Source organism: Podarcis gaigeae (assembly GCF_964106915.1).
Source record: "Podarcis gaigeae genome assembly, chromosome: 1".
Lineage (NCBI taxonomy): Eukaryota > Metazoa > Chordata > Lepidosauria > Squamata > Lacertidae > Podarcis > Podarcis gaigeae.
In genome coordinates, this window is record NC_139678.1 from 124,668,932 (window position 1) to 124,695,988 (window position 27,057).

A 27,057-nucleotide genomic window follows, 5' to 3' on the forward strand; every position below is an offset into this window, starting at 1 on the left:
GAACCGAAAAAGTTTTAAAGTCTATCCCAACTATTCTTCCCCCCCCCCCACTACGCCTCAGCTAACCGCCACAGGAAGTAGTTTCCCCGCCATTTCCGGGACATGGTCTGCGCACGCGCGGGCCGTGACCCTTTCCGCGCGTGCTAGCTCTGGGTCGGTCAGGGGTGCAAGGAGTCCTCGCAGCGGGAGCAGGAGCCCTTATAAAGCGCGCGCCATGGTAAGCTGCTCGCGCTTTCCCCTCTCGAGAAGTATTTGCAAGGGGTGGGGAAGAAGAATCCCTATTTCCTTCTTTCTCCCCCCCTCCCTCTCATTAATGCAACTCTTGAGTCTCTCTGTCTCCACCCCATTCACGGTGAAAGGTGTTCTCCCGTAAAATGTGCAGAAGGGGACCCCCCTAGTGGGGTTCAGTTGGCTGGCGAAGGGTGCATAGGCCAGGGCAGGGGAGAGTGGACGCCTGCCTAGAATTGTAGAGGCGGAAGGTTTCCCCAGGGTCATCTAGCCCCACCCCACCCAATACAGGAGCCTCCGCGTGATGCACGCATGAATGGACTGCGTGCAGCTCGCCTCCACTAGGCGTGATGGCGGGGAGGTGGACGAGGCAAATCACTGGAAGAGTAACTCCATATCGTTAGCTGTTTAGTGCAGAAGGGTAGCTCAGTTCGTAGAGCGCGAGACTCATGGTCATGGGTTCAAACCATGCATTACAGGGAGTGAGAATAGCTGACCCTCGTGGTCTCTTCCAACCCTTGGTAAAGTACACACGTGCAGCATGGAAGTACAGGGATTCAAGCCCATCGTACTTTTCCAAGTCCTGAAGGGGTGTGAGGTAGTGAGGAGGAAATCTTTTGCACATGTTTCCTTGACCCGTCTTCCCCAGTAAATGAAGGAGTGGTTACTTCCTAGTCAATCAAATCTGACAACATGTGCTCTTTATTCTTATTATCTTATCCTTTATCTTCCGAATCTCCTGACAGTGAGTGACAGGAACGTCCTCTGCTTTGCAACAAGTTGTATCTATTGTGTGGTGAAGAGTGCAAATTGAAAAGTCAGTTTTTTTGTTGTATCAATCGTTGACTGTTACTGACAGTGGATAGTTGTTGGTTCAGTAGTTCTTCAAAGGAAAGGAATTATTGGGCAGGCGACAAAATAATGGGAGATGAGATGAATCCTTTTTGGGTCAAATTAGTTGATTTAAGGTAAATCCCTACAGCACAATCCTAACCATTCCTACTCAGAAGTAAGTCCTATGGGACTTGCTCCTCTGTAGCAGTCTCCTTGCTCATAATAGTGTAGGAGCATGCAGGGATTGTTATTGCCAAAAGTGGGGTAATGGGGGTATGTGATGGACTAATCTAAAGCAATTTGGTACCAGTTGAAAGAGTTGGTGCTGACAATATGCTCTTACTAAGATGTAAACCAAAGTTTGTGTAGAGTCCCAAGTATTTTTGCACAATGTATTGTAAATTCCTAACCCTAGAGAAGTTTCTAGCAAAAGCTTTACTGACTTGTATCCAAATAGGTGGCTGACACTCTTTTTTATTTTTACGTATTAATATTTGTTGCTGAATACTCTTGGTAGGGACATACTTGTTAAATCTCTTAATAAACTGTACTTTATTGAGGATGGGTTTTCAGACGTTTTAAAGTCTCTTGATCACTTGTCTTCAGTGCTGCATCTGCACTGCAGACTTGAAATTGGATTCTGTGGAAATAAGTCAGTGGGACTCACTCCCAGGTAATGGAAATACTTTAATTGCTGGTCACATTTAGGTAATTCCTTCTCTGGCTCCTTTGTCCATTTGCTTAGCTTGTTCGAGAAGACTTTCAAATTTCCTTCTGCAGCAGTGACCTCTAGTGTCCAAAAAGAGTACAGATAATCCAGGCCTTCTCCTGGTTTCTAGCTGTTTCTGTAAGTGTCCATGCTGGATATCTTTGGAAACCACCAGAAGGCCGGGAAACTGAGCCAGCGTCATGTGATCTGGCTAGCTTCATTTTAGCACTCTCTGGTTTTCTATTAACTCCTACATAGTTGCTCTTTAACCCATACATAGTTGCCTGCTTAAAGATGTGGATTTGTTTTGCATCTAGCCTCACAACAAGCTTCCTTTTAAATATGAAATTGAATACTGTACGTTGCTTTTTACAGAAAGTAGTAGAAGTCCACCCTTTACTATTTTAATGCTTCCAGATCAAAACATTCTTGGATAATAATGTTTCCTTTTCCTCCATGCCCTCCAAGTTTGCCCCAGAGTCCTCAAGTCAGAACAGAATTGGGGTTATGAGGGAACAAGAGCAAGGGGTATTCAGTTGTGCAAGCAAACTTCCAGTGCACCAGTGGGTGGGCACAAGTAGATGGCCTCCCAAAAAACTGTGTTAATAATGTCCAAAGTTCAACATGTTTACACTGTGGAATGTTAATTTACATTTCTTGCTGTTAAACATTTTCTTGTGGTGCTATAGTTTAACTTGAACTTAAGGTTCCTATTTGTGAGCCTTGCATACCTTTCTGTGATATAATTTGGTTGCCCTAATAAAGCTATTACACTAAATTGAATGTTGGTAGATTTTCTGTGGTATCTGTAAGTTTCCAAATCACCAAAGCTTGGAAGTTGTCCCAAAGCCATTACTACACGTATGCCTATTCTTCCCATTTGAAACACATAAGCAATATAACTCTCTACCTTTCATTTCTATTTTCCAGTCACATCCTTGTGCAAAATATATTTATTCCAATGTAGTTAATACTGTTTTAAATAAGATCACCTGGGTATATTTAAATAAGATTGGTATTCTTTTTATAGGGAAGATGGCTTTTTCATATAGCTTTTTCTGCAGAATTCTTCCTTTGAACAAGATCTGTGGAATGAGACTCATTTCTTAACAGCATGCGATGCCAATAATTTTGGTAAAACCTACACAAAGTATTTAACTTTTTCTTGAAGTTGCTTTACCTAAAATGTACTGACATGTGTAAGACTTCATTGGCCATAATGGGGATTGTATATATGTAACTATGTTTTTTCCAGATTTTTCCTTATTTCCCCATCATTCCTTTCACTGTGGTGCAAAAGTGGTAGAATCACATGTTTGCCTCTTCAGATGACAATGTGCTTGTGGCTGAGAGACTCAGGTTTGCTTATTGTACATTATGACTTGTGATTTGTTTTAACAGGCAGGACAGGCATTTAAAAAATTTCTTCCCCTCTTCGACCGTGTATTGGTGGAAAGGTGTGCAGCTGAGACAGTAACTAAAGGAGGCATTATGATTCCAGAAAAATCACAAGGAAAAGTGTTACAAGCCACTGTTGTGGCAGTTGGAACAGGCTCTAAAAGCAAGGTAAGCAGACCTTTCCTATCAAAGCTTTTTATAGCTTTCCAGGTAAGAAACATGAGATTTCTTAGTGCTCCAGGCAAAATCACCTCTCTGCTCTACCTCAAGCATCATGAACAGTGTGGTACAGTGGCAACAGCTTTCTAATTAACATTTCAAGGTGTCATTATCTGCTTGCTGTTCTCCTAGGCTTTTCTCCCCCAGCTGTTTTTCTGCCTTTCCTCACTGTTTTTCTGCCTTTCCTCATCATACGCCTCTTCTTTCCTCAACCAGCACTATGATCCTTTCCCCCAAGCTCTTCTACTATTTGAGAAAGAATTGGAATGGGCAGTTGCCATTGACGCTCTGGCATGTCTTCATAGCACAGAGCTTATGGTAGCTAACTCCCTGCTTTTCTTAGTGATAAGGCCTGTAATGCTGTAACTCAATGCAAACTTAGCCGTAAGTCCCATTAAATGTGGCACAACATTGTCTCCAAGCAAACTTTCATAGGATTTGGATGTAAGATTGGAAGAAAGAAAGAATTGGGTTTTTTGTGCATGTAACAGATGTATGTTATGGAGCAGACTTCCCCATCCTAGTGCCCTCAGTGACCGTGACTGGCTGGTGCTGATAGGAGCTGGAGAACAAAACATCAGGTTGGAGAAGGCCACTGTGGAGGTTGTGTTGAGCGCTTTCTCTTCCAGCCACTCTTCGTGTCTTTTCTGGTTTTGGGAGGGGGCAAAGGGCACTCATCTAAATGCATTTTACTTGCCTCCTCCTGTTGGGTAAGTGGCTCATAAACGATCTGTGTGGTGTTTATTTACTTACTATGGGTTGCATCCAGTACTTCGCAACTGGACAACTCTTTCCTCTCCTCTCATCTCCTCTCCACCTGTACATCCAAAATCTGTTTCGTGTGTGTATCCTGGAACAGTTTTTGAGGGTATGGAGTTATATTGAGCATGCAGAAGCATGACAAGCTACTGGAACAGTAGTGTTGATACAGCCCTGTATTTATATTTTGCCTTTGTGCCGAAAGCCTGGGAAGATGCTCTCTGGGTAGGTGGTCCCAGTAACCTCTTCTGAATGGGGTTGTGGTACGTAGCTTGTGGGTACTCCTAGATACATCTTTGTCATTGGAGACTCACGTCTCCTCTGTGACTTGCAAGTGCCTTTTACCAGCTTTGCTTAGTTTGCCACCTACAGCCATATCTAGATCGGGATCACTTGACCACCATGCACTAATAGCCCTGAGATTGGATGACGGCAGTGTGCTTGCTTTGAGGGTGGCCTTGGGCCTGGCGCAGAAGCTCCAACTGATGCAATATTGCAGCTGCATTTCCACTATAGAAAACTTTTTAAGAGCATTGTAACATACGTTGTCAGTAACTATTCTTTGTCCCCTTTAGGAGGGAGAGACTCGTCCAGTTAGTGTAAAAGTTGGTGAGAAGGTTCTGCTACCGGAGTATGGTGGAACAAAAGTTGTACTGGATGACAAGGTTAGTGTGTGAATTAAATTTCTATACTGTATATTATAATCTGTATGCCACTTTTATACTTGCTTAAACTCTTTATTTTATAAACAAAGCCAAAAGCAGTGCTTCTCTTAATTTTATGGAAGATCACATACATTTCGTTAGAAGCTTCATGCCCTTTCCCAAGAAACCTCAGTGGTCTGCTCACCTAATTCTCATATACCTAATAGTTTCCATATGCTGTGTTCCCAGATGTATGCACACTGCCTCAGTCTCTGCCTACCTTCTATAAACATTTCATTGCTTTCCTTCATCTCCATCCAGAACTAACTGGTCTGGAATAGCCACTGTCCTCTTTCTGCAACCCCATTCCTTTGTTGTGGGAGGTGGAGAAGAGATTTTACTGCTTTTAGGCCTGTTACCAGAAAGTAATGAAACACAATTGTGACTTACCTCCTTGGGGAGAAACCTGAGTATGGAACAGGCAAGACTTGCCCGTTGTAGCCACTGCAGTAATTTCCTTGTGGTTTAACTTGCCTGTATTGGAATAGAAGTTTGCCAAGTGTGTGACCTGCATTTCAAAAATTAACAACCATTGCACAAATTGTATGTACTATTTTAGGGCCAAACCATCTGTGGAAATAAGTTTGCAAACCAATGTAAAGTGGGGGAAAGTTAAAAGTTTATGTATATGTATGTAAACCTTAGGTGAGATTTAAAATCTCAAGAGTACATTGGTCTTTTATAGAAGAATTCCAGCTGAATCTCTTAAATTTCTTTTGAACCCCTGTAAACTATTCCAATCAATTCATCTGAAGTCTGTCCTGGGGGAATTCAAGCCCCTTTCAGAGCAATAGCAATGATGAAGTAGAAGAACTGTCCTTTGGTTAATATTTGTATAGCACCAAGGACATGTCATAAATCTCTGTGTTGGAAGAGCTTCAGCGTTTCAGCTTTTGAAGTACTTAATTGTTTATCTTCAACGTGGACAAATTTGTTTTCTTTATTTGCAGGACTATTTCATATTTAGAGATGGTGATATTCTTGGAAAATATGTGGACTGAACAGTTCATCTTGCTGCGTTATCATTAAGTTTTCATTCCACAAAAAGTGCTCAAATGGTTCTGTTCCATCATGTAAATAATTTCTTTATTTTCTAATAAATGCAAATTCTCCCAAATTACCAAGTATCATTGTGACTTCAAAATAAAACAATGTGTATAGCCAAAATACATTTCTTACTATCTTATTCCGTGTGTTCTGTTGTTGTTTTTTAAATATACTTAGAGCAGCTTGTTGGCTAATTAAGTAGCCAAAGCATTTCAGGGTGAAACAGTGATGGCGTGTGATAATAATAAAAAAGAGCTATAGACTAGGAGCCAAAGAACCATGAAACCAGTTTAGGGTTTAGTTTCCTGCCTCCCCAAAAAAGCATCCCTCCTGTGCTGCATTACAGCCTTCTTTACGTCATGTCATTACAACGTGGAATCTTAAAGAGCTTTTTGGACCAATTTCTCCATCTTTGGAGAAAAAAAAAGCATCAGAATGCTTGGAGAGTTCACAAGTCAAATATAATTATCCCTTAAATCCCTAAAATTATTCAAGTCAATGAATATAATAATTGCTTCCAAGCTGGAAAACATCACATTTCTCACTAGCAGCTACTGGTGCACAAACTCAAAATGGCCATGCTATTGTGCTGTCACGGAAGGGTTATCAGCATTTGAAGGAAAATAAAACGTGCAGTTCTTTAAAATTAGGGATGTAAAACAGTTCCCAGAAAAGCTGTGCTCTGTTCAAAATGCTGCATGCCAGCAAATCGAACAAGGGGAAGCATATCCAATATTGAGAAAACCAAAATAGCTTTGTCAGGCAAATATAAAATGATGACACCTACTGGTCGGCTCCAGACATCATTGGAGGATGCCGATTATTTGGATCCATTCTAGTTTGGTGTTGAGCTCCAGTTTGGAACTGAAACAGCCTTGGTTTCCATGACTGATGATTACCTTGTTTAGTGTAGAGGGGAGTGAAACTTTGTTGATTCTCTTGGATTTCTCAGTGGCTTTTGATACTGTAGACACAGTATCTTATTGAAATAACTTTGTGAGTTGAGAGTGGAGGGCGCTGTGTTGCTCCTAATTGCAGGGCTGGTCTCAGAGGATAGCATAGGGAGGTTTCCATTCAACCCCATGGAAGCTAATCCATGCGGTCCCTTGGGGTTCTGTTCTGTCCCCTCTTCTCTCTATATGAAACTGCTGTATGAGGTCATCAGAAAATTTGAAGTTCGGATGCCACCAATATGTGGAAGTTGGGTGTTTCCTAGGTCTGGGAATTGGGGGACCACCTGTTTTTATGGGGTTGCACATACCCTGAAGGAAAAGTTATCTAGGACTGTTCCTCAATACCACTTAGTCACTGGAGCCAGGGGTCTTTGGTAATATGGAGTTCTTATGCCCAGGTTTCACTGCTGCTAGCCATTCCTGGACAGGGATAGCTTGGCCACAGGGCTTCATGCTCTGATGACCTCCCATTTTGATTAATGTAAAGAAGTGGGAAATACTTTTGCCCTAAAAACAAAATGGATGAAGGCATGTAGAGATAATATAAAATTATCTTATATCTCAAGACTTAGACTGGCAAATCACAATAACAAGAGGCTTGGAAATGAAATGCAAAAGTTTGACACTGAAATAATCAATGCTCTTGATGAATGAGAAACCTGATTTAGAATACTGTATACTTGCTTGGCTAGAGAACAGATGGGGAGAGCAATCCAAATGATGGGAATCCAACATGTGAATTCTGCCTGGGTTAAAGCAACAGCATTCAAACCCTAATTGGCAGCTGAGAGAAGTTGAGCTCAGTGGAGACAACAAATACACCCAGAACCTCTACCACCTACCCCATGGTAGATCCCTTCCCCATCTTCCATAAAGGAAGGAAAAAAGGTGGAAGGAAAATTTGGGAATCTTTCCTTCTGTGTACTTAAGTTAACAGTATCTAAGCCACTATGTTTAGGATTCAACTGCCAAGAAATAAAGAGCCTCTCTCTTGTACATTAATGGGGGGACATGATGCACAAGCTATGCAGAATGTTATGCGCAACAGCTGAGAATGTTATATCATCCACTGCAAGGCTATATCACAGAGAACAAGGACAGTACTGTTTATTTGAAACTGGCTTATGGTTTAGTGGTTGATAGGTCAGCTTCAGGAAGGGCATTGCTGCGAACCATGATTCTCTTTAATTATGGATCACAACCAAAATATATTTTACACCTCCCCTTAAGAGCAGGGATAGTCAATATTGTAAGGAATTTATGAGGTGCGCGAGGAGAGGGAGAGAAAAAAAGTTCCAACACCATAAACAAATCCAAAGCATGATAGTACGGGCCCAGGATTCAATACTATTTTAAAGTATGCCCAAAGGGCTTAGGTTTTGCCTTTAACAGCACATATTGACACCGTTACTAATTTTGAAGTTTCCTCATCATCAAATAGATTTGCCATGTGGCACGGGTGAGAGGATTCTATTCAAGAAATGCTATTTGAACCCCACCCTCCAAGTGTTTAGAACTTTATGGGTGGGGGTTTGCTTTAATTCTAGAATGGTATGAATGAGGGCACTCCCTAAACTCCCGTGGCTCTGAATATCATAGAATTTGAAGTGCTGTCTACTGAAATGAATGCAAATAAGTTGAAAATAAAAAAAGACTTGCACCACAGATCTCCCAGTGTCATCAGATAACACAGCTGGATAAGAATGAAACGGTAGACTTAATTAGACTGAGAGGTCAGAAAGGTGCACCCACTTTCCCCTGCTTCTACCCAAACTTCCTTAGAAAGACGTGGACCACTGCCAGAAATTCAGGTTCTCATTGAAAGGAAATAATGACAAGTGCCTTGCTCCCTCTAGCTTTCTGTCAAGTAAATGTTTTACCCAAATTCCAGTTTGTTGTAAAGCAGACAAAGTATGTTTGTACATAGCCACCTTATTTCCCCATACATAATTCTCTCTTTTTAGCCACACTGTACTGTAGGTGGTCTTCCGGATTGCCGCTCCTACACGAAAATACTAGGGTATTTTTTAAAACCATTTTGGATCCTATTAATATGCCAATGAGACCTAACACCTGTCCTCTTTATTAAATTAGTGTACTGTATATAAGTAGCTGAGTTGCAATTGATCTAGCCAGAAACTGAAGTGACACTGGAAACACCTGTTTTTTGGTGCCAAATCACAATGAAAGTTTTGTTCCCATAGTTTATGTTGCTTCTACAAGTGTAAATGTAATAAGCAAAACAAGAAATTGATAAACCTGGTGTTGTACTGTTCTTTTACACACCTTGTCCCATTGGCTAGTCTGCCTGGCACATATGGTTATTGTTATTCAGGTTAGTTTAACCCCCCCCCCCCAATTTTTAGGTGGATATTTATTTATGGGGAGGGGGGTTGGTAGCTATTTTTATTAAAGAACAAAGTGAGTTCATGCGGTTGCACTGCTTCAGTGACAGGAGTGCAAATAATTGTCAATTTCTGCAACACTTAAAATAAAACGCTCGATATAAGCCAAACCCTCTTCCATTCTAGAGTGAAAATGTGATCCTGATTAAACCAAAAGCCAGGCTCCCCCCCCTTTTTTTGTTATGGAATAGATCCACCAGAGCAACAAACCCCAAACTTTCTTTGAATGTTACTTTACCTTTTATAGAAAGGTTTGATGCCAACAGATGAAAGCTAGGCTCCCTGACCTTCCACCAAGATTAGGAGCTGTGGCCAGTTTTCTGTCCGCGGCGAAGATCTTCTCAAGGGCAATTAATTCTGCTTGCTTTGCTAAACCCGCTCTGAAAAGCAAGCAAATATGAAAGGCCTTGGTGAACAATGTTTTTCGAGAGGGAAAAGGCTGGGGTTTGGCCCTGTTGAATGACGGGAAGCTGTAGACATGTTTCGCATAGGCACTAAGGATGTAGCAATGGTATATTTTCATAGACCAAAGTTATAAGATTTTGAGTTCACCGTGCTTCTTCTAAAATGGAAAGGCTCCATTCAGAGGTTAAAAGGAAACCCAGTTCTGAACTCTTATGACTCTTATTGTTAAGTTGTGGGCGAACATATCAGACGACACAGTGATTCTTCCAAAGCAGCTCTTTATTTGTAAGCTGGAACAGAACTGAACTGAGGAGCTCAGTCAGCCTGCTTATATAGAGCTCCACTAGAATGCAACAGTAACGATTTTCTGTAACTAGCCAATCACTGAACGTCACTTTTGATCCTTCATTTGCATACAAACTATCCAATCACTGAACGGCACTTTCGATCCTTCATTTGCATAACTATCTACAGTATCCCCTGCTGGCCCAGGGTGAGAACTTCAGTACATAACACATATGTTACAATGGACAGGCTAAGAAATGTGCTGGATTGACCACAAATAAAAGTGGATGCAATATTTCTGTTTACTGCTTCCTAGTTTTCCCCTTCAGATCAGCATTGTTCTCCTGAAGGCACATCAAAAAGCCCCTGAGGCAGTCTGGCCTTCTCCAGGCTGCTTAGCGGTTATGGTGGAGTTAGGACCTGGGAGACTAGGGTTGAAATCCCAACTCAGCCATGAAGCTTGTTCACCAGGTGACCTTGGGGCAGCCACTGCCTCTCCACCTAACCTACCTCACAGGGTTGTTGTGAGGAGAGAATGGGGAGCCCTATGCACACCACCTCATGCTCCTTGGAGGAAAAGTTGGTTATGTTGTACAGTGGTACCTCAGGTTAAATATGCTTTAGGTTACATACACTTCAGGTTACAGACTCTGCTAACCCAGAAATAATACCTCGGGTTAAGAACTTTGCTTCAGGATGAGAACAGAAATCGTGCTCCGGCAGTGCGGCGGCAGCAGGAGGCCCCATTAGCTAAAGTGGTGCTTCAGGTTAAGAACAGTTTCAAGTTAAGAACAGACCTCCAGAACGAATTAAGTACTTAACCCAAGGTACCATTGTAAATGGAATAATAATAATAATGTGCTATGTTTTAGAGAAGTGTCTGCGAGGTGACATGTTCTGGCCACTGCCTTGCCCTATTGTCAAAAGTTAGCAAGGGCAGGTAGCATGGTTGCAAGCGATGAGAAACACCTCCACCTTTCGCTCATTTTTGTCCCAAAACCTATTTGCACCAGTTGAACCAAAGGAGGGTCTCCACCACCATTGTTCATCCCGGACACTGAGGTCCAGCTCCGAGGGCCTTCTGGCGGTTCCCTCCCTGCGAGAAGTGAGGTTGCAGGGAAGCAGGCAGAGGGCCTTCTCAGTAGTGACGTCCGCCCTGTGGAACGCCCAACCATCAGATGTCAAGGAAATAAGCAACTACCTGACTTTTAGAAGACATCTGAAGGCAGCCCTGTACAGGGAAATTTTTAGTGTTGGGTTTTATCACTTTATTATTATTATTATTAATAATAATAATATTCTGTTGGGAACAGCTCAGAGTGGCTGGGGAAACCCAGCCAGATGGGCTTGGTATAAATAATAAATTATTATTATTATTATTATTATTATACGGTATTTCGACTCCCGCCCGCTGCTAAGGTTTTTTTTTTTATTTCCCCTCCTCCTGTTCCTGTGAACGTCTAAGCAAGCTTCTCTGACACACCTATTATTTTTTTTAAAACAGCACGTCCTTTGTTTTGTCCAGGCCTTTATTGTGCAGTGCGATAATTATTATTATTATGCTTTCTTCCCACGCAGTTTCGCCTATATTTGAGGCGCCCTATCTATCTATCTATCTATCTATCTATCTACCTATAAAAATAATTTTTTATTTATTTTAAAATATATACAATAATACAACATTCTAAAATCATTTCATTCTAAAATCAGTTCAAATCAGATTAATGGCAACCATTGTATCTAGATTTATACACCGCCTTTCCCTCACAAGCCCTCAGGGCGGCTCACAACCTCTCCTCAGCCCGCTTTCCCGCCATTTCCTTCCCGCCCTCGGCATACTCGCTCCTCCCCCTTTCCCCTCGCCGTTCTATTGCGCTTCTCTCCCTCCTGCCCGCTATTGGGAGGAGGAGGAGGGGGCGCCCGCGCGCTGTTCTACCCTCTCCCCCTCCCTCGTGAGACTTCTGCTCTTCGGCGCTCGCGCCTGCCTCCCGCCCCCGCCGACCTGACGTAGGCCGATCACGTGCTTCACCTAAACGTTCCCGCCGGGCTTTCGCCCCCCCCCATCCCCGCGAAGGAAGCTCGCTCGTCTCGCGTTGTCCCGTCCGTCGTCTCGCGCCTCTCCCGCCTCCCTCCTCCTCCCCCGGCCCTCCCCGCTTGGTTAGTTGCTGCTGCTGCTGTGCCACCGCCGCATCCGGGTCCTGGCGCCGCTCGCTGTCACTATGGTCATGGCGGAGGGGACGGCTGTGCTGAGGAGGAACAGGCCGGGCACCAAGGCCCAGGTAAGCCCGGCGCCCGCTCAATGGGTCTCTGGCTCCGGGTGGGAAGCGGGGTGCCGGAGGAGGAGGGGGCCCCGGTGGCGCGGCAGGCGGGTGACGGGGGCCGAGAAGCCGGCGGCGGGTGAGGCCTACTCGCTCTCCGCCGCGCTCCGTTCCCCGGGGAAGCGGAAAGAGGCGCCGCCGCCGCCGCCCGGTGTGAAGGGGAAAGTAACGCGAGGGTGGGATGCTCCTCTCAAAATGGCAGGCCGCGCTGTTTTTTGGGGGTGTTGGGGGAGGGTCGGGGGTTCAAGCAGGGTCCTGATCCGGCGTTGACCAAAAAGTGGTGGGCGGTTCTTCCCCCCCACCCCCGTGTACTTCGCGAACGTGTGAACGGCCTTGCGTGTCCTGTGGCTCGAGCAGGGATTTCTGGAAAGGGAGGAGAATAAGAGGGAGTTGCGGGGAAGGGACGTGGGTTGTGGTGGGGTTTTTTGTTTTTTTTCAAAGCAGCTGCTTCGGAAATAGAGAATTTAGGGACGTGACGTTGGTTAGGAAAGGAGGGTTTAAGGTAAAGGAAAAAGAAAGGGCATGTAACCTGTGCAGGGAGGAAAGAGAGGGTGTTTGGGGGAGAAGAATATAGGGGCGCAGGGAAGAGTTTGACGGAGTTGATCGCCCCACGGAGAGAGTTCATGGGGTGGGGTCTTGGGAAGGTGACTTCAGGTGCTGGGTGTAGGGAGAAGATGGGGAAGATTGCGTGTAAGGGGCAGTGACTTCATGAATACAGCTGGGAGGAGTTGGAGGGTGGTGGTTGGAGTAGAAGCGGTCTAGCCTGTATTTTTCAGGGCTGGTGCCTGTGAGGTTGCTCATGTACTTGCTGTATATATATATATATATATATATATTTAAAAAATGCATATTTGGCAGAGATTAATGTGTTGACATTAATCTTGCCTGCTGTAATTAAGACCCAGGTTACACCTATCTGTGTTTAACCTTTCAAAGCAGTTGGCGTTAAGTGTATTGAGAAATGTGAATCTTTTCTCTCTCCCTTTTCTCTGTGTATTGTTTTAACTGCTGTCTTGAGTATGTGTGTTCCAGCCATTTCCTCTCAAAACTGGATGCAACTTGTACTGATGGATGTTTTGTCTTATTTATTTTCCCCCACTTGCCATCCTTTTATAGTAGCAGTTCATGTAGTGTATACATATAAATTTAGCCCATCTTGCTTGACTTTTCAACGTCAGTAACTTGGCAAGTTATAAAGTATAGGTAGTACAGTATTACTCTCTTTGTTTTCATAGGCTGAACTGCTGATAAATAAAACAAGCACAACAATTTCCAGGCATGGCCAAACTTGGCCCTCCAGATGTTTTGGGACTACAGTTCCCATCACCCCTGACCACTGCTCCTGTTAGCTAGGGATGATGGGAGTTGTCCCAAAACATCTGGAGGGCCAAGTTTGGCCATGCCTGCAAGTTTTGACTATTCAAGACAAATTCTCGGCTATAAATTGTATGTATTAGTTGTATCGTTGTATACAACAACGTGCTTTATTTTGACTGAAGGAAATAACCTGGAGGCAAGTAAGTTCATTTTGTAATTTGGCTTAAAGAAAACATTTGTGAAGTTATCTTGGATAATACCAGAGGAATGTACCAACTAAAAAGGGTGTGTGTGCATGAAATGCCCAGTAATAAGTGGGTTCTATAGCAAACTAACTAGATAGGTACATTCATCTTGAAGGATTGCATATCATATGCAGCATTGAGATGTTGGTGTCATACAAATGGCTGGATACTAAATTAGATATGACTCCAGTTGTTATTTTCATGTTATTCCTCTTACTGTTAAAATTATGTAGCCAGGCCTTTTTAAAATACGGTATTTCTGTATAAAGTATTGCTCATCATTTTTCTGTGCAAATTAAGTCTTAAGACTTGCATTTTTATAGTGCCTTCTGGTAAAGCATTAAGGCTTGAATAAAGTAGCAGGAAAACTGTGACATACTTGGGATATTTTTCGTCCACTATCTGATTGTAACATCCTTTATGAATAGTGAAAAAATTATGATGTGACTAGTTAGACATTTTCATGTATGTTCTTATCTATAGCATTATTCTTTTTCAGTAACATGGTGGTTTTTTCCAGTTGAAAAGATTCATGAGTCATCCTCTTGAGAAAGCTGTGGGAGACATACCTTAAATGTCTCCTGTAAGAGGGGTGTGGGCTGATAACTGTCAGTGTATTATGTAAAGGCAGATAGATGGATAGATAGATTTAGAAAAGATTGCAAACTGTTTTGAGTTTCTCCTGGCACATCTTAAAATTCAGTGCATCTATTTAGAGCAAACAAGGACAGACTATAGCACTGTAAAGAACTGGAATTACTGTATTACTGTTATAGTTATTCAACCTATTTCATTAAAAGTACTTATAGTCAAAATGCCCATCACAGAAAACTAGTTTACCATTGACTACTGGGATATTGGAAACTCTGTATTGCAGCCCTGAACATTTTTTTTGCATGGAGTTAAGTTCTGTTGAAATAAATAGCACTATATCCAAAACCAAAGAATTTAGGATTGCAGTCTAATAGCCCGGCCCTGTGCATGTACACTGCCAGGTGAGTTTCACTGGTTTATGTGACTTCTGTATAAGTGTGCAAAGTTGCAGCTGGCATTTTGTAGTCACTGAGGACAATTAAGTAATAGGTGAACATGGTCTCAGCAGAATAACTAAGATATTCTCCTCCCCGCCCCTTGCAATTCTGTAGTGAAATATTTACAATGCTGCAGTTGGCCTCACTACTTGTTTTGCTGGTCAATAAGTGTATCAGATGGGATACAGAGACTGCTACATCATTGCAGCGTCATGCCTTGTGATACTGCACTGATGTCATTACCTGACCCTGCTGTAAGTGTAGGTTGCATATTGCTGCCTTGGCAATAGCTACTTTTACTAGATCCCCACATTCAGCTAGTTGCATTAACTCAGAATTGGACAATAGAGATGGTGAAATCAGGGATATCCTGAAAGACTTTACAGTCTTGTTGGAACAGCTGAGCATTCCTAATAATAGAATGGAATTGCACTTGGACGTTTGTGTGCAACTGCACAGTATACAGCTGTGTCTGTTCTGTTTTGATGTATAGCACTCTAAGTGCTCTTGCAATAATGAATATCTTTTGGACTGGAATCTTTCTGTTTTTCTTCACTTTGCTTTAAGTCTTTTTTCCCCTTACTATCTTAGGATTTTTATAATTGGCCTGATGAATCTTTTGAAGAAATGGACAGCACATTGGCAGTTCAGCAGGTACATCATATTTAATTTCATTGTGTCCACCTCTCCCCTCCCCATTTCATCTATTTCTGCTTCTTGCTGTTTGTTAATTGCCTAGAATATATATCAGTGCATTTCTATAGTCACAAAGACAATTTTACTTGTGGTATGTAAAGAGCAGCTGTGATTGTTTGTGATAGGTTAGCCTTCAGCACACCAGGAAGACAGTGGTGTTCCATGCATGCTGTTACTTAGCTTTCTTTCTTGCAATTATAGTTGGGTTTGTTCGATCCTCAAATGCCTTCACAGTAATAGCCTTTGGACCACTGAGCCCATGTTCATTCTAATACAGGGGTCAGCAACCTTTTTCAGCCGTGGGCCGGTCTACCATCCCTCAGAACATGTGGTGGGCTGGACTATATTTTGGGGGAAAAAATGAACAAATTCCTATGCCCCACAAATAACCCAGATATGCATTTTAAATAAAAGGACACATTCTACTCATGTAAAAACACACTGCGGACCTTCCGCAGGCCGTATTTAGAAGGTGATTGGGCCGCATCCGGCCCACGGGCCTTAGGTTGCCTACCCCGTTTTAATGTGTCAGTACTACATATTGTGCTTCCAGGAACAGTTGCTCTTCCATTTTGGAACATTGGAGGCCCAACATTAGAACGGGGTGCAGATTAGAGCAGATGTTGAGGGTGTGCAGGGAAAGGATAAGGGAAGATCTATTGCGCTATCAGAAGTCTGCTGTGCAGCAGCACTGGATCCAGTTCTAACAACGTGTGTTGAGAAATTTCTACAACAAACTTTACCACAGTCTTGAACACACTTAAGTTTATTTCTGACATTATTATTAACATCAGTGAAATGTATCTTATTTAAATATTTCTTTCCTTTAGTATATCCAGCAAAACATAAGGGCAGATTGTTCAAACATTGACAAAATTCTTGAACCTCCAGAAGGACAGGATGAAGGTGTTTGGAAGTATGAACACTTAAGGTATGGTCTGTGCTGTAAAAAATAAATAAATGTTTGAGCTTAACTGAAACCAGTCTCTGAAAAAAGGCCTTGGGGCCTTCATCCTTGAATGAGTGCCTGCTTGGTATTGTCCAATTCATTGTCCGTATCATAAGAAAAAATACATTTTACGGTTAAACATACTTGTTTCTGTCACTACCAAAGCCATTTTGATTAAATTCAAATTGCTTACGATAGACTCAAGTTTACAGACCGGGGTGGGGGGCGGACTTCAGGCCTAGGGTCAAATGCAGCCACCCTGGCTTCTCTAGGCAGCCAGTTTTTGTATGATTCCCACCCACCCCACAACTGCACTTTAATTCCAGAAATAACAAATTATGGTTTCAGGATTCTGAACCTACAGCTCTCCAGATATTTGGTCAGCCCCAGCCAGAATAGCCAATGGTCAGGGATGATGGGAGTTGTAGTCCAAAACATGTGAAGGACACCAAGTTAGAGAATGCTAGATATAATCCAAAATATTGTAGTTCATAATCATTGGACTGTGATGTTTTAATGGGGGAGGGAAGTGATTATCTAACCTAGGCATGTCCAAAGTCCATTTTGGGGGCCTAATCCGGCCTGCTGGTTGGTTTAATCCAGCCCCTGTGGCAGTTTATTTCCTGGGGTAAAATCCTAAAAAAAAGGTTAACAACTTTGGTCAGCACTTTGGTTGGCTCTTACGGCGCTTCACTTCATCAAATCTGGCCCTCTTTGAAAAAAGTTTGGGCACCGCTGAATTCTAACCTTCTGTGTTCTAAAATTTTAGGCAGTTCTGTCTTGAGCTTAATGGCCTTGCGGTTAAACTTCAGGTAATTTATTATTTTATCCTCCTTTTGACAATTAAGAATAACTTTTTTATGTATTTGCGTCTTAATGCTTCATATTGTTCTTCAGTGCTCTGTTTTTTATTAGTCATGTTGGTAGGAATAGAGAGAGAGAAATTTGAATGTGAGGTCCTACGCCTGGCGTAATCTTTATTTATTGTACAAATGTTTCAACAGACTGAATGCCATCCGGATACATGCACGCAGATGACAGCAACTGAGCAGTGGATATTTCTTTGTGCAGCCCATAAAACTCCCAAAGAGGTAAGAAAGGAATATAAAAAGCAGCGGCCAAGACTCTTCCCTGCTTATTCACTTCATACAACTGGACCTCCAGCCCTTATCCTGCTACCATTTTCCATTCACTATTTGTCTATAAGATGGTTCAGTTGTTCAGCATGAAGTGGTAAGCACACGTGCAAGTTGGAGATCAGCTATAATTTTCATCTGAGGAGTATACTTACCTGCTACCATGAGTTAGTGTACTTGTACAGTGGTGCCCCGCAAGACGAATGCCTCGCAAGACGAAAAACCCACTAGACGAAAGGGTTTTCCGTTTTTCGAGGCGCTTCGCAAGATGAATTTCTCTATGGGCTTGCGAGTCTTGCGATTTTTTTCGCTTTCCCCCCTTTTTTCTAAGCCGCTAATAGCCGCTAAGCCGCTAATAGCGCTAATCCGCTAATCCGCTAATAGGGTTGCTTCGCAAGACGAAAAAACCGCAAGACGAAGAGACTCGCTGAACGGATTCTTTTCGTCTTGTGAGGCACCACTGTAATTTGGTAGTGGGTAGTAGTAGATAGAAGTGTCATTCCTTCAAACCATGTCACCATAGCAGTCACGGTTCAATTTAATTTGCTCCTGGCCCACAGCTGTTGAATCTTGACATCATCTTATGACAAACTTAGTTTTCTAGCCATGAATGCACATTTTACTGGGTTTTTTAAAAAAGTTTTCATTAGTCTTTTCCAAGCCAATTACTAATTTGTTTTTCTGCATAAGAACTTGGGTAGTTTTACTCTTTTTTAAAGAGTAATAAAAGCAAACAGGCTTCCCCATTACTTCTAGCATGTTGCTCAGAGCCTTCACACTGAAATAGTAATAGTTCGTGAAAAGACAAATATGTTCAGACACTTCCATGGATAAGCTCTTACTGAGCATTTACACAAGAATATACAGTGGTGCCCTGCAAGACGAATGCCTCGCAAGACGGAAAACCCGCTAGACGAAAGGGTTTTCCGTTTTGGAGGTGCTTCGCAAAACGAATTTCCTATGGGCTTGCTTCGCAAGACGAAAATGTCTTGCGAGTTCATGTGGGTTTTTTTCTCTTTCCCCCCCTTTTTCTAAGCCGCTTATCTGCTTATCCGCTAAGCCGCTAAAAGCCGCTAATAGCGCTAATCCGCTAAGCCGTCAATGGGCTTGCTTCGCAAGACGAAAAAACCGCTAGACGAAGAGTCTCGCGGAACGGATTAATTTCGTCTTGTGAGGCACCACTGTGTACAGAAATAGCTGAGAGGATTTGGTCCAGAGATGGATCGTGATTGCCAGTTACAGCCTTTGGATGTAGTGACAGACTCCAGGTGACTCCAGTCAGTTCTGATGATTGAATTCCTTATATACTCTTTGTTTTTCCCTCCCACCCCCGCCCCCCCCGGATTAGTGAAACATTTGTATCCCTTTGCGATAATGTGCACAGTATTGACAAATTCTAAATTTCAGTTCCAGTGTTAAAACAAAAAACTATTATTTTACGGCCCATATTCATCTTACAAAAAGCAACTTGGAACACTCTCTCTTCAGCGCACAGTCTTGTCGGGGTGGTGCAACCTCCTACTTTCATAAATTTTAGATTTTGTATGTTTGACAGAAAATTCCAGCATTCTGTAAGCCTTTCAGCAAGCAAGTCGGAAAACCTCTGGCTTTTAGGTCAGACTCAGGACAGCCAGGTCAGGAGATCACAGGGCTTTTATATCAAATATAGTGTGAATATATAGGGTAAAAAATCCAGGTACTTACTCCTACATTCCCCTAATTTGTTTTCTTTTTCTCTGTTGCTCACCAAGCGGAACTCCAGGATTAAGTCATCCACAGATCAGGCACATTGTTGAGGGCTTAAAGCAGGGGTCAGCAAACTTTTTCAGCAGGGGGCCCGTCCGCTGTCCCTCAGACCTTGTGGGGGGCCGGACCATATTTTGGAAAAAAATTAATGAATTCCTATGCCCTACAAATAACCCAGAGATGCATTTTAAATAAAAGCACACATTCTACTCATGTAAAATCACGCTGATTCCCGGACCATCCGCAGGCCGGATTTAGAAGGTGATTGGGCCAGATCTGGCCCCCGGGCCTTAGTTTGCCTACCCATGGCTTAAACTAACCATGTGTCATGTATTTCATGGGATAATCATACAGGTTATGAGTATATTACAATACACGACTTTCTTACTGTTTTTAGATACCACAAAGGCATTTGACAGTGTCAAATTGACTTGCTTGCTTGCTGTCATGGAAGCCTTTAATCTTCTCAGTTGCTTTAATCCATTTTATCTCTATTCTGCATCATCAGCAAGAATACTGGTGAATAGGCAATTAGAGGAACAAGACAGGGTTGCCCGTCTCACTTCTATTACTTGTATTGTCGATAGAGCCACTCACTACAGCAAAATGGAAAGATCTGTGGTGTCAGGTTGAAAGCAGGGCAGATATGGAATGCCCTATATCTAGATGACATAATTTTATCCTTGGAAAAATAGGCGTTTCAGATCATAGAAAACTCTGGTGCTATTTTGGGATATAAGATAAACAGGCAGAAAGTGTGTGTGATTATGATCTGGATATAACAAAGAAACAAGCTAGATATCTAGGAATAAAGGTGGTGTAGATAGCCAAAGGACTGAGAAAATTACTAGCCAGGAAGTAAAACTAGATTTAGAAAGATGGAAGAAATTAGCTTGTCTTGGATGGCCAAAGTAAAATATGATCAAGCAATTTTATGAAGGTTTCTATTTTTGTCTACTTCATTGTGAGTATTGCTTGATTTGCATGAATAGAAAAGCAGAGAATTTTGGTAACTATATGTCAGGACGTACACCAATAATAGAAACTAATACAGTGGTGCCCTGCAAGACGGAAAACCCGCTAGACGAAAGGGTTTTCCGTTTTGGAGGCGCTTCGCAAAACGAATTTCCCTATGGGCTTGCTTCACAAGACGAAATGTCTTGCGAGTTCCTGCGGGTTTTTTCACCTCCCCCCCTTTCCTAAGCCCCTAAGCCGCTTATCAGCTGATCCGCTAAAAGCAGCTAAACCGCTAATAGCGCTAATCCGCTAGGCTGTCAATGGGCTTGCTTCGCAAGACGAAAAAACCGCTATACGAAGAGCCTCATGGAACGGATTAATTTCGTCTTGCAAGGCACCACTGTACCTCCAATCAGACAGTAGGACTAGCAGTTACAAATTTATTGTCATTTTATGAAGCTGCTCAATTGAATTGGCTAAATGTATGGTTATTACAAAGTAAGGACAAAGGTGTATACTAACTGGAATAGCTTTATATCAATACTTATTTAAGATTATTGGTGTGGGTGTCAAGGAAAGAGGAGAACAGTTGGAGCAAAATCTGATTCCACAGCAACTTTTTGTAATATGGAAAAAGGAAATCAAGTGTGTACATTTATCAGTTAGGCTCTCTATGAAGGCATAGCATTAGGTTCCTTAGGGGAAATGGACCAGAAGATTCTGAAAGTTAGGGAATTCATGGTGTATCTTATTTAGGCCATTGGTAGGGAATGGGGAGATATTATGAAGGTATGAAATTACTCAAAAAGGAGTGTGGGCATTTTTACGGTTTCCATACTTCAATTTAAGGATTTTTGAGGGGGGGGGGCGCATCACAACTGCATTAAGACAGTTGTCATTTTGACAGCTTGAAGAAAACGTCAAACGGCATGTTAGCAAAAAAACTACAAAGTACTTTTGGACTTAGGAAGGAAGGATCACTATAATGAGCATTAGGTAGGAAACGGGTCTTGATTTTTCTGTCCCAGGAGAAAAATGGAATGAGATCTGGTGGGGTCTTTATTTTAAGTCTCTCATTGAGTCTGTCAGTATGAGAAGTGGTGGAATTGTCAGATGGCATCTGATTTTGGGATGTGTAAATAATACATAGCATAAATTAGATTGAGGAGGATATTGCACAGGGAGTGACATTTAAAAATTAATTTGGCAGCTAAAATCTTGTGTCCGTATTTTGGCTATATGGAAATGGCTAGTGAAGTGTCTAGAGCTGGAAGAGATGGACTTGATTCACAGGAGAAATGGTAGTTCCCAGAAGATTATGTTTGTTTGATAAATGGGACATTTTAAGAATAATTAGAACAGAATATCAAGGGAAGCGCAAGGTTTGACAGGAGTTTATTTTTTGGAAATGAGTTTTGTAATTGCTACATGGATGAATAAATAAGAGTATGCTACTGTGACTCTGTGTGTGTCACTCTCATGCCAGTAGTTAAGAGGAATTACACGCAGCGTGACAATCTGCCCCTGTTTTTAGATGTCTGAGTCAGTAGGTATGATCTTTTGTGTTCTTACTTCAGTAATAGTGTCTACTTTGCCAATTGTTTTGACTGTTTCTTTTTTCCGACCTTGAACCATTATCTGAACAGTTTTCATAGAATCCTAGAATTGTATTGTTTCTTTATAGGAGTATACATAATATTCTGAGTGTTTTCCTACAAAAGCTCATTCCTCTAAAGCAAGACAACCTTTTACGGGTGTAGGATTAGAGCTAGTAATAAATTCTCTTCTCTCTTTCTTGGGTCCTTTCTAGTGTCCTGCCATTGACTACACCAGACACACATTGGATGGAGCTGCATGTCTTCTGAATAGCAATAAATATTTTCCCAGCAGGTAAAGCTCTGTGTGAATCTGCTTGCTTTTTTAAATATTCATGATTGGTTCTGAAGGCAATAATAATAATAATAATTTATTATTTATTCCCCAGCCATTCTGGGCGGCTCCCAAAATAATAATAATAATAATAATAATAATAAAAAAAATAATAAAAAAAAAGCGACAAAACATCAAACATTTAAAAACTGCCTTCAGGTGTCTTCTAAAAGTCAGATTGCTGTTTATTTCCTTGACATCTGATGGGAAGGCATTCCACAGGGCGGGCGCCACTACCGAAGGCCCTGTAGCTTCACTTCTCGCAGTGAGGGAACCGCTAGAAGGTCCTCGGAGCTGGACCTCAATGTCCGGGCTGAACGAATCTATATATCGATTTGGTGAACAAATTATCGTCAGAAATAATTTTTACATGGATAATTTATGAAAGTAATACTGTCAACCATCATTAAACATTTAGTGCAACAATAGCAGAAGTAAGGTCCATGTATAATTTTTTTTTTAATTGCTTACAGGGTTAGTATAAAGGAATCCTCCGTAGCCAAACTAGGATCAGTCTGCCGTAGGATTTACAGAATATTTTCACATGCATATTTTCATCATCGCCAAATATTTGATGAATATGAAGTAAGTACTCTGATACTAAAGCTGCAATTCTGTACCCACCTGCCTGTGAGTAGATAGAGGATTGTGTTATACGTACCTTAATATGCTATTGAACTAGAGGTCATGTTGTGATTGGTCAGAGAGTTCTGCTCTTTTTGACACTTTGTTTTAGTACCAGCATTTATTTCTGAACTCAACTGAAATTGAGTTGTTCTTAGAGACCCCTGCTGAGTCTCATTTTTTGCTTCCAAAATGTGGTATGTGTAGAAATTCTGTTTAGCTTATAGAAAGTGGGTGGCACTGTGGTCTAAACCACTGAACCTCTTGGGCTTGCCAATCGGAAGGTCAGCGGTTCAAATCCCTGTGACAGAGTGAGCTCCTGTTGCTCTGTCTCAGCTCCTGCCAACCTAGTAGTTCAAAAGCACACGAGTGCAAGTAGATAAATAGGTTCCGATGTGGAGGGAAGGTAAATGGTGTTTCCGTGTGCTCTGGCACTCGTCAGAGTGTCCCGTTGTGCCAGAAGCGGTTTAGTCATGATGGCCACATGATCCAGAAAGCTGTCTGTGGACAAACGCCGGCTGCCTCTGCCTGAAAGCAAGATGAGCGCCGCAACCCCATAGTCACCTTTTACTGGACTTAACCATCCAGGGGTCCTTTACCTTTTACTCCAAAATATCCAAAACTCCAGGCAGATTCCAGTGAGAGTAGGTGAATATTGGTCCTTCTTCACATACTTAGTGTTCAATGTTTTGTCTGAGATAGGCAGTGGGACTTAAAAGTTTCATGCACCGTATTTTTCGCTCCATAAGACTCACTTTTTCCTCTTAAAATCTATGGGGAAATGTCTGTGCGTCTTATGGAGAGAATGTGTGGTCCCTGGGGCTGGGGGGAGGGACACGAGCTTCCCCCGCCAGCTCCGACCTGCTCTTTGACCTGCTCTTTGGGGCTGGGGGAAAGCTGGGCTTCTCCCACCGCCAGCCCCACAAGCTCAGGGAGCAGCGTGAAGGCTGTGCGCAGCCTTTCCGCTGCTTCCCAACTTGGGGAGGCTTTGCGGGCTACCCCAGAAGCCAGAACAGCTAGAAAGAGCGCTGTGCAGCGCTCCCTCTAGCTGTTTTAGCTTCTGCCTTAGCGGGGCAAAGCCTCCGTAGGGCAATGGGGAGCCTTCATCCCGCTGCCCCGGGGAGGCTTTGCGCGGCTATCCCTGGCTTTTGCAGGAGGTGGGGGAAGGGACAGCGAGGCTCTCTCACTTCCCCCACCTCCCGCCCCCAAGAGCCGCATATTTTTTTTCTTGAATTCCCCCCCCCCAAAAAAATACAGTACCTCAGATCTGAAAGCAAATTATGTTGCTTTCTTCCTAGTATATTTAAGTGTGCATTACCTTGTTGCATAAACCCTGTCCTTTAGATTCAGCAGAAATTACAAAATGTTTCCATGTACTAAGCAATAACTCAGATGATTTGACGACAGTGCAACAATCGTTATTTGTTACAACTGCCTACCTAACTAGGATTCTGTGTATGAAACTGCAAGGTAGCATCCCAGATTTATTTCTATCTGCCTGATTGACCCCCTGCTTTTGTGAGCGGGAAGAGCCTCAAGAGCAGAGTGTTGATCAAGCATCCTGATGGGCCTTTTCTCCTACACGGAAGTCTCCATATAGGAAATTATAACATGGCCATGATTAGTTTTGAATAACTTCTTTCCCAAGTCTGTATTTCACGCTGTGTGTGTATGTGTGTATATTAATGCATTTTTTTATTTTTCTGTCTTAAGAATGAAACCTTCTTGTGTCACCGGTTTACCAAATTTGTGATGAAATACAACCTGATGTCCAAGGATAACCTGATCGTACCAATTTTAGAAGAGGAGGTGCAGAATTCAGTTTCTGGCGAAAGTGAGGCATGATGAGTGTCGTGGACTGAATGATTCCGTAATTAACATTGTGTACTGTTTATATCATTTAGAAACGTCAATCATGTATCCTTAGAGCTTTGTTTAGTATACTTTTTGTATGCTGTGTGCGTTGCCTCTTAATATGGAATATGGTTTAAGTTATTCATGAGCTGTATATTCTTCAATGTGGCACTCATGGTTTTTAAATAAAATTAGAATTATCTGTTTATACTGCCTGTTAATAAAAGAATTTACAGTTCTGTAAAATTGCTGCTAAACAATCATTGGATCACAATCTTCAGACCTTGTCCAGTTTAAACCTGAAGCTTCCTATATACTGATGAAGTTGGAATTTTAGCCTTAGTTTGACTAACACCAGAAGCTTGCAAGTCCATTTAACTCTTTACGTTTTGTATTTTATAGAAAGTACCCTTGTTTTAGTGCCCAACTTTTGCTTTTTTTGGGTGTGCGCATATATAGCGTCTAAACTCTTGTAGTATGTGTGTATCCAAATATTCATTATTACAGTATTAATACCAAAAGGATAACACTTATTATACTGCCAAAAGTGTATTCTAGATTTTTTCTTTATGGACTTGCCTTTCTGTATCGGTGGAGACTTGTGTGTATCGCAAAAGGCCGTATGTTCACTTCAGTCACCTTAAGGCAAAGATTCCCCTCCGTGTTTTCCTTCCTGCACCTCTTGCCAGTGGGTAAAAGCAATTTGTGTTCCTTTCTGCCTACAGTAAAGTGCTCTGTGGCTTATACCTGTGCATATTTATAGTAATTGCTTACAGGTGATACCTTGCATTAAAAGTTCATTTTACACTACTGCAGAGTGTGCCAAAATAGCCTTGCTCATTTGTAACAAAAGGGTTCCGTGGAATTTTGAACTCTACTCATCACAGTAAATGCAGCTGGAGATTGTGTCTTACCTTTCATCCATGCAAATACCACCTGCTTTATGTTCCAGTAATTGAATTCCACCCCCACCCCAAAATCTTAAGTGTATCTTCCTTAAATAGCATTTGCAGGTTTGTGTTAGTGTATATGAATGCAGAAATCTAAAAGCGCTAGAAGTGATCAAATGGACTTGGAGAGATTTTTTATTTTTATTTTTTTGAAGTGGGTGTATTCTCCATTCACATTAAAACATTAACCAGTGCCCTTTGATCCGTTGAAATGGGCAAGTTTCGGCTTTTATGTTGCCAAGCTGACTTCACATACACACACTTCATTTTGAAGAGTGCTCATTAACGCAGAATGAAAGGTGCAAATTTATTTCCTAATATTCATAATTTGTGTTTCAGATTAGCATTGTGTACATGCCTTAACTGCAAAAAAATATATATATTTCAAATTGGGCCTATCTAACAGCAAGAATGCAACCTTACATCCCTTTACAGGAGAAGGGACACTTAGCTCTTCATGGGCACAAGCCCCACTTGCTTTTAACAGGGCTATGTTGGTGGCAGCTTTGTTGAGAGGTTCTGCCCCTCTGTGCTGTTCTTACTTTTCAATTTAAAATATGGTTTTAATGGATAACAGGGTCATCACATCAGATGTGTTCTTAGCAACAGCTAGTTATGTCAGTTCACCCAATGTAAGGCCTACCTTGAGTAATGTAGACACGATTGATACCTCAAAGCAAGTGGCTAAAGAATTTCCCTTTCAGAGGTAGCAGGATATATATGGTTATTGTCAGAAATGGCTGATTCAGGGCAGCCTCCCCCAGCCGGAAAACGAAATAGCACCATTAAGCATTTCTGTGAAAGTCCGTGGTGCTTGAGGCTGCAACAAAATCTCAACACATCTCCATGTTATTCTGGTGTATGCCTCTGAAATGGCTAATCTTGTTTTTAGCAAATAAATCCAATTCTGCACTGTAAACTTGACTTCATATAATCAAGTTAAGGAAATGGGGCACTGCTTGTAACCTTCTTTAATGCTGTTGACTTGAGTACCTCTGATAATGTGTGCACACATGTGCCTGGCTGATACTGTAGAACTTCAGTAAGCATAAGTGAACTATTGACTTTGTATGGTAAATATATATTGAGGGTTTAACTTACATTCTGCATTATAGGGAAACTGAGATGTGTCTGTCTTCTGAATTACATTGTAAAAAAAAAAGTAGAGGTTGCAATTAAATCTTTTTCTTTTTCCATACCAGTCTATTTTGCTAAATTGTTTTGAAATTACTTTAATCAAGAGATTTTCTGAAGTTTCATACAAAGAATTCCTTGGTGTAGCCAAAGAGTCTGTATTAATTGAGTTAACTGGAGATGACTTGAATGTGTCGTGTCTTACTTGCAGAGGATTTATTAGAA

General features: G+C 41.9%; 1 protein-coding gene and 2 long non-coding RNA genes across 10 annotated transcripts; 2 read left to right on the forward strand and 1 right to left on the reverse strand.

Annotated features, from left to right (window-relative positions):
- The first annotated feature begins 85 nt into the window (after window positions 1-85).
- Window positions 86-26,894, forward strand: LOC310832684 (MOB-like protein phocein). 3 transcript variants are annotated; one of them, XM_083714865.1, is made up of 9 exons: window positions 86-217; window positions 3,173-3,337; window positions 15,449-15,511; window positions 16,384-16,484; window positions 17,272-17,314; window positions 17,507-17,593; window positions 22,152-22,231; window positions 22,744-22,855; window positions 24,608-26,894. In XM_083714865.1, the coding sequence occupies exons 1-9, from the start codon at window positions 215-217 to the stop codon at window positions 24,737-24,739; spliced, it is 786 nt and encodes a 261-aa protein (XP_083570991.1). In that variant the 5' UTR covers window positions 86-214; the 3' UTR covers window positions 24,740-26,894. The 3 variants fall into 3 exon arrangements, with proteins under 3 accessions (XP_083570991.1, XP_083570990.1, XP_083570989.1); XM_083714863.1 differs by lacking the exons at window positions 86-217; window positions 3,173-3,337 and adding an exon at window positions 11,843-12,225; XM_083714864.1 differs by lacking the exons at window positions 15,449-15,511; window positions 16,384-16,484; window positions 17,272-17,314; ... (2 more) ...; window positions 22,744-22,855; window positions 24,608-26,894 and adding exons at window positions 4,723-4,812; window positions 5,802-6,037.
- Window positions 704-11,963, reverse strand: LOC310833340. Of its 6 annotated transcripts, none has more exons than XR_014558645.1 (3): window positions 9,495-10,042; window positions 5,242-5,325; window positions 704-1,111 (listed from the first exon to the last, which is right to left on the reverse strand). It is a non-coding gene; the product is annotated as an uncharacterized lncRNA (long non-coding RNA). The 6 variants fall into 6 exon arrangements; XR_014558646.1 differs by having other exon boundaries at window positions 704-1,930; XR_014558647.1 differs by lacking the exon at window positions 704-1,111 and adding an exon at window positions 11,786-11,883 and having other exon boundaries at window positions 4,819-5,325; window positions 9,495-9,636.
- LOC310833362 lies at window positions 17,686-20,431 on the forward strand. Its single transcript, XR_014558658.1, has 3 exons — window positions 17,686-17,811; window positions 18,093-18,507; window positions 18,830-20,431. It is a non-coding gene; the product is annotated as an uncharacterized lncRNA (long non-coding RNA).
- Window positions 26,895-27,057: the final 163 nt, after the last annotated feature.

What these genes read in the sequence shown, in the direction of transcription:
- LOC310832684 (XM_083714865.1), top strand. An exon ending in GCACATTGGCAGTTCAGCAG is followed by an intron (nt 15,512 to 16,383) that starts GTACATCATATT and finishes TCTTTCCTTTAG; the next exon opens with TATATCCAGCAAAACATAAG. An exon ending in AAATATTTGATGAATATGAA is followed by an intron (nt 22,856 to 24,607) that starts GTAAGTACTCTG and finishes TTCTGTCTTAAG; the next exon opens with AATGAAACCTTCTTGTGTCA.